Source organism: Sphaeramia orbicularis, chromosome 12 (genome assembly GCF_902148855.1).
Source record: "Sphaeramia orbicularis chromosome 12, fSphaOr1.1, whole genome shotgun sequence".
In the NCBI taxonomy this organism is placed as follows: Eukaryota; Metazoa; Chordata; class Actinopteri; order Kurtiformes; family Apogonidae; genus Sphaeramia; species Sphaeramia orbicularis.
In genome coordinates this window covers 63,744,301-63,751,619 of record NC_043968.1, presented here as the reverse complement: position 1 = coordinate 63,751,619, position 7,319 = coordinate 63,744,301, and the positions used below count along the sequence as shown (strand labels likewise).

The following is a 7,319-nucleotide window of genomic DNA, read 5'->3' as shown; positions in this document are numbered from 1 at the left end:
GTCACCTTGTAAAAAAAAAAAAAATTGATCTGTATCTGATTCAGGATTACATATGGAAATGGCCCTCCACAGGTCACATTGTCACAGAAAAAACAAAACAAAACAGTAAAACAAACAAACCCCAAATCATTAGTACTGATTCCAAATCTGAAGTCAGAACTTTCTCTAGGATTATTGCCTCAGGATCATTTTCCAATCACACACCAAAGCCTTCACTTTCTGGAGATAATATGGGCTCAATTGGTGAAATTCACTGCCACAGAGTCCATCAGCTCAGCTCAGAACTGTTGATAAATGTGTCAGACTGTTTTTTGTTCTTGTGGTTGTGACTGTTTCCTGCTGTAAAAAAAAAAAAACAAAAAAACATTAATCAGCATCATATTTGGGTTGAAGCTCCTGGTACCTGCTTTCGACTTCATAAATATCTGGATGAAATTGCTGACTGTGTTCATCACTTTTATCAAACAGGTTAGAGGAAAAAAATCAGGGTGTGAATGGAGGAAATTAATTTTGTGCATTCTGAAACCCCCTGCATTCATCTGCTTTTATCATGTCACTGACTAGTTGATCATACTTTGGGATTCATTTATTCTTAAGTGATGCTAAATGTTCTTTTCTGGACAGATTTCCAGTCTACTAACCTAGAGCTGAGCTTTGTGGGGTATACATGATTGCAAATGAGTTCACCAATTTAAACACCAAATAAAATCTCAGTGCCTTAGAACAGAGGTGTCAAATGTGGCCTGCCAAAGGTCCACTCTGGCCTGCAGGATGAATTTTCAAAGTGCAAAATATTACACTGAAGGTATTAACAGTCAAGGGTGTCAAACTCGTTTTAGTCCACCTACAGCCCAATTTGACCTCAAGTAAAATAATGACATAATAACCTATGAATAATGACAACAACAAATTTTCTTTTTTGGTTTAATGTGGAAAAAATAGCATCACACTATAAAAATAAAAATATTTACATTTACAAACTATCCTTTAACAATAACATGAGAATAACCTGAACAAATATGAACAACCTGAAATGTCTAAAGAAAATCATGTGCAATTTTAACAATATTCTTCCCGTTACTAAATGTTTTGTGCATTTCTAGATCTACTGTGATCTGTAAGTTGTGTTGATAATAAGATGAGATGTAATATGTAGAAATTATTTACCTATTTTAGTTCCAAAGTCCAAAATTTTGTACAATATTATGCCTGTTACCAAATGTTTGTGTAACATTGTGTTTAATGCACATGTATAAATGACACATTGAGGTATAATATTGTTGAAATTGCATTGGAACTGTAAATATTTTCATAATTTAATGGTTTTTATTGCGCTAAAACAAAGAGAGTTGTTGGACTTGTCATTATTTATAGCCTATTATTGTATTATTTAACTGGTCTTGTCCACTTGAGATGAAATTGGGCTGAAAGAAAATGAGTTTGTCATCCTGCTTTAGAATCTCACTTTGAATTTATAGAACTAAATGTGGGTGTGATGAACTCAAAATCCATAAAATCAGGAGGTTTATTCCCAGTAGCAAGCACATTGTTGATAAGTGTAAATCAATGCTTAGTGTAAAAAATGCTAATTAGAACATTAACCATGACTGATAAACTGAGACTACGCATGTGGCGTTCGTGTGTGTCATTTTGCTGCAAAAATGACATTTTGGTAAAGGACTGGATTGCAGTTTCATTTTGACATACATGTTGAAGTGAGATATTTGTCATCAAGTGTTGCATTTATTTGATGTGTGTAGAGCTTTAGGGAACCCAATCCTGTTTTAACCCTTTAACCCCTGCGACAGTATTTCAGGTAAATGTGCTGCTGTGAATTTGCATCTTTTTCAGGGTCATAAAAGCTGCTTTGAGTATGTGCTTGTGTTCCTTTTCTTCAGTAGTTTTGTTTTACAATGTGTTTTAGGGTCAAAACAGGGTGGAATAACAGAAAAAAAAAAATGAATTGGAGTTTTACAGGTTTTTACTAAATAAGGCACTCAGAGTGTACATCAATAAGAGATTTAGGATGTTAAACATGAACTGTGAACTGGAACACACTGAACAAGAATTACTTGAATTTTGGCCCAGTAGTTTTTGTTTTTGGCTATTTTTCTAAATCAGTCCAGCTGTTGCATGGTCAAAATTCGGTAAAAACACAGTAAAAAATAAAGGAAAATCACCTCAACACTTCAAACAACAATAAAAACAAAAAACGACAATGAAAACTGTGTTAAAAAAAAAAAAATCCCAAACTGTCTATTTTTATAGCAAGTCGGTCTCACTCACTATTCTTTGAGTTGGTCCCCCATTCCACAAGCAGTGAGAGAGTGCACTGAGCATGCTCAGTGTCTATGGAAAGAACAAGGTCTGTTCTGTCAGCACATTTTGAAACATTTCCTACACAGCAAATTCTGGTCTTTGGAATGAACTCCATGAGAGTTAAAATCAACTCAATTTAAATGTACATGTGAGACCATGGAATACACTCTAGAGTAGGGTTAAAGTAACTCTTTTCAGAGAGTTGATCTTTTAACTCTTTTGCAGTTAAAATTTAACTCTTCTGGGAGTTACAAAAACTAATCTCATGTAGACTAAAACACAACACATGCCTGGAATTCATTTTATGGGAACTCTGAAACTCTCAAAAAACACCATATAATGACTAGTTGTTTTTTTTTTTTTTTTGAAAAGTGTGCTCAAACACATGCTATATAGATGCTTATGAAGTGCTCTTGCATGAAGTGCTTTCCAGGTGTCCAGGTTATGGCTCTGAAGTGAAATGGGATGAACGTCTATGCGGGTATGAAGCAGTGACAGCAGCAGCAGCAATGATCTGGCACCGTACCAGAGCCGAGGAGCCGCTTCTGTGGGCTCCTCGTGCAGATCTGCTCCAGGTGTGACAGGTGCCAGCAGGTGAAGTTGATAATGAGTCTGAGGGAGGGGTCTGTGGCAATGCAGGAGTGCACCATGACACTTACTATTTGTTCAATAGCTTTGCTCTCAATTTTTGTATGAATTACCTAAGACTACAATGCAAGAAGCCGTCGAGCTAAAATTAGCATGTTCGACGTTCTAAGTTTGCAGCAAGAGGTAATTTTAGCAGCTGGTTAGCAAGTTGGTCCCAACAGTAATATACACATTATGATACCGACAGAGCTGACAAAAAAGTTCCTTCCAGCCTAAAAAATAGCCTGGTTTCAGAAGTAAAGTGGTACTTATATGACGCCTCATATGACATCCATGAGCACACTGGTCTTCTCTGTTGCTCTGTCCAGAAATCAACACCCATTATGGTGTTCAATCATGCTCTTCCTCACCTGGTAAATGTACCCCGAAAAATGACACCATCAAAGACACAAGCTGGAGTTAAACTTACAGAATGAACTCCAGAAATTTAACTCTTTCACTCTTTTTACCTAACTCCAGATTATTTTACTCCACAAATTTGCTGTGTATTGAGCAAATGGTTTAATTTTTATTAATATGTATAATAAATCATACATTCAGAACACTCACCACATAAATGTCAGGGTTTAAAGGGTTGTGTAAGAAATTGCGACCTGTATTTACAGAAACCTGAAGGTATTACTCAAGTGTTGTTTTAATACACATGTAATATTAATTGTATACATGCCTCAGAATCCCACACACTATCACATGACCCGATAACACTAAATTTATCTGGTTAATCAAGGTGTTATTATATTTGTGTATGATTCACACGAAGCCCCCATTCTTTTCAGTTTTCAAAACACATATCCGTGAAATATTACAGTTTGGTTTATTAGTGCCTTAATATTTTTCAGTTATTAAAACCAGTTAATAGAGTGAGAAAAAGTGTTGTAGTTTAGAAACAGGAGGCAAAAGGAAGTAAATCTGAGGAGTTAATAAAAGTGCCAGAATGTTAACTTTAACTGCAGTTATCAGGTGTTCATTTACAGCTAAAGCAAAGTATAAAAACAATTAAAGTTTATTTGGCATGGGGCAATGCCAGGACCGCATAGATAATACGGTTTATTTCTAATGTTGCTGTTATGGAAGCCTCTGAGAGCACGCATACAGGCTTTGTCACGCACAGACCTGGCTCACATTATGAGTTGTGTTATCTCACCATCTGTGTTTGTGCTTGACTGTAGCTCATTTAAATGCAGCCAGATCTTATTTAGCGCTAGGCTTATTAGTCGCAGTGGAGAAGAGAGAGAGAAGTGGTTGGATGGCGCCGGAGTCACCTGGGAAATCACGGATTAGATAAAGCTACCTGAATAACTTCCAGAGAGGAAACATACAGGGAGTATTAACAGGCTAAATGTAGCGCTGGGACACCAGGACGCGGTGGGAGAGGAATGCAAGGCCAACCCTACAGGGTCCAACCAGAGGAAAAACACAGATGAAATGTGTCAAAATATGAAGCTTGCAATTAATCTGAACTGTCTGTACCCTTCCGTTGATTGTGAACCATGTGGAAAGCCTCACAAGATGATTTTTAACACGGTAATTGTCGACTAATAGGAGCATTTGTCTCTATCCAGTCCTTATCTGGACTCTTCAGTCCTCTTTGTTGCTCCCCTTTTCTTTCACCATCCATTAGTTTTCTTTCTGTCGACACAGTGCTGTCTCTATCAGTGTCTCATCAGCCTCTATTGTCAAGAAACTGACTCAAAAGAAAAAGCTCCCATTGTGAATAAAAATGTCTCGAGGGATGCTTTTTTTTACTTTTGTGTTTTTAAGAGATTTCTAACAGCATCTGCTACTTCCCTAATCACCTCATTACTTTCTAGTAGGATCAAAAAGAATCTTAGTGGAGAGGTGTTTAGATGTTAAATACTGTCACAAATCACTGAAAATAGGACCGACAGTGATTTGCAGACACGTGTAATTATTCAGCACTTCATATAGTTACCTTTTTGTTAAGTAACTCATCCAGACAGATGAGTCAAGCTTCTTTTGGTGTCTGTGAAAATCATATGCCATCCCATTTTAAGTCCAACCCAGCTCACTTTCCCTCATCTTCCCTTTGCTGTTGTCTTTCAAACCTTCAGGCTACAATCTTGAAAAGAAAATTTAATTTATAAAACCCAAAGCCGCGAATATCATTTCAGCTACCATCTGGATTTCTCAAATGGATCTCCACACAACACAGGAAGTGTCAAAATCGAAGTTTCATACATTTTTCTTCGAGCACCTCGAATCACTTTGCATGTTTGTGTTATCAGCCAACCAGTAAAAAGAGGACGCCTCTGATTTCTTTTTCATTCTTTTTCCAGTTTAATTGCTCCCTCACTTTCCCTTTAGGAGCCCCAACTGGCCCCCATTTAAACCAAGACAACTCCCATTGGCAACTGCACGCTCATTACTACCCGCCTCTGCTGCGCTCAGCTACAGTTAAGAAGTTTATGGTGGGTTATGAGATGCTCGCCCAGGAGCAGCGAGATCTCACCCCTGAACAGGTAAATACATCCACACACACTCATACCGAACATGTGCATAATGTTTTCATACTCCTATTGTACAATTCTGCATTTCCCCTTTTGAAATGCAGCTCATTTCATGCATTGAGATCTTTTTATTAGTAGCGTTTTGGAGGTCTGGTTTTATTAACAGATTAGTGTGATTTTCAACACGAGGTCAGTACATTTCTTTTAACAGAGAGGCTATAAAAAGCCTGTTAACAGCTGATTTTTACCTCAATTTTACTGATTATAGAGCACAACCATTGTTGAAATGGATACACCATCCCTAAATTGGTGCAAAATGAAATCAGAAAAAGCTATGGTATGGAACATCAAATTAAAACAGAAAGGAGGAAGCAAATAAATGTTGTATTTCTCTGTAGAAGTATGTGCCAAAGGGGTGCAAAATGAAATCAGAAAAAGCTATGGTATGGAACATCAAATTAAAACAGAAAGGAGGAAGCAAATAAATGTTGTATTTCTCTGTAGAAGTATGTGCCAAAGGGGGTTACGACCACGAGAAGATTAAAAATATAATATTTCAAGAATAAAATCAGTATTTTGAGGGGAAAAAAGTCAGAATATTATGAGAATTAACTTGGAGAAAGGGAAATATCACTTGTATTACATGGTGAATGTCGGGCAACTTCTTAAATTACTATATTATTATAAACAGATTTCATAAATAACAAAATACTTAGTTACTTTTATGGACCTAATCTGAAGTTGAAAAGATATTCACAGATTCAAACTTCTGGAGTTCACAGCTAATTTTGACTGTTCTATTTTCCACCTCATGAAAATGCTACTTTTTATTCATATAATCACCCACTGATTCTGGTTTACATTATGACTTTTTTTCAAAATGTAATATTATTCTTGAAATGTCTTAGTTTTTTTTATCTTCAACGTGACCTAATCTTCTTTTGTAAGTCTGAACATAATACACAACAAAAATAATTAAATAACAATTTGATTTGAAATACATGATTTCAATCATGATTTTAAACCAAAGGCACCGTCCAGAATAGGTTTAGATTACATACTACTGTCAACTGAAACGCTTCATTTCATGTTCACAGTCCCTGAACGTCTCTCAAAATGTGTAAACAAATGGTGACATTACAGAGTGGAAAATGCCTATTAAATGCAAAAACAGTGAAATGTCAACTAATTTCTGTGGTTTTGTTTTTGGTGTAAAGTGGAATAAATGTAATTTAATAATCTCTGTTATAATTTATTATTCAACTCACTGTCTCCATAGGCTGCAGAAAAGTTAAGGAACCTACCACAAGAGCACTACAAAAACAGAGAAAACAAGGAAAAATGAGGAGAAAAAGAAAGAAATGGTACAAAGAAAAAATTTAAATCAACCTGTGTGATCACTGGAGAAAGGAAAGAACATGAGCAGTTGCATTTAAGCTATAAGTACTTTGGTATTTGAAAATACTGAGAAAATAAAATAAGTTTCATATTAATGTGTTTCTCATTTTCTTATTTTACTCGGACAAAAACATTAAGGTTGCAGCTGATAATTACTGTACAAGCATTTTAACTTCCTTTTTTTTTTTAACTTGCACAATATGGTTATACACATTTTGTACATTTCTCTCCACACAAGTTAATATTGGGGTTCTTACTATAATTATGAAATGGACTTGAAACAAAGTATATGAACTCCCTTCCTTGTTTCAGGTTGATAATGAGAGAACATTATTCTTTTCTTTCACACTGTCCCTTCTGGTGAATTTAACCAACTTTGTTGTTGAGCTGTATTGGAAGCCAAACACAAGGCATTTTCATCCAGCAGCACAAAGAGTAATTTGTCATGTAAATTAATGCTTTTGTTCCTTCTAAATGTTTATACAT

At 35.8% G+C, this 7,319-nt stretch overlaps 1 protein-coding gene across 2 annotated transcripts in view; it reads left to right on the top strand.

The window, feature by feature from the left end:
* galt (galactose-1-phosphate uridylyltransferase) overlaps positions 1 to 6,928 on the top strand; it is a 56,397-nt gene extending 49,469 nt beyond the window's left edge. The window contains exons 10-11 of one of the 2 annotated variants that reach the window (XM_030148808.1): positions 5,293 to 5,447; positions 6,715 to 6,928. In XM_030148808.1, coding sequence (XP_030004668.1) covers positions 5,293 to 5,447; positions 6,715 to 6,780 — 221 coding nt within the window. In that variant the 3' untranslated portion in view covers positions 6,781 to 6,928. Of the gene's footprint in view, positions 1 to 2,742; positions 2,923 to 5,292; positions 5,448 to 6,714 lie in introns of those variants that run through there. The other variant, XM_030148810.1, reaches the window with a different exon arrangement.
* Positions 6,929 to 7,319: the final 391 nt, after the last annotated feature.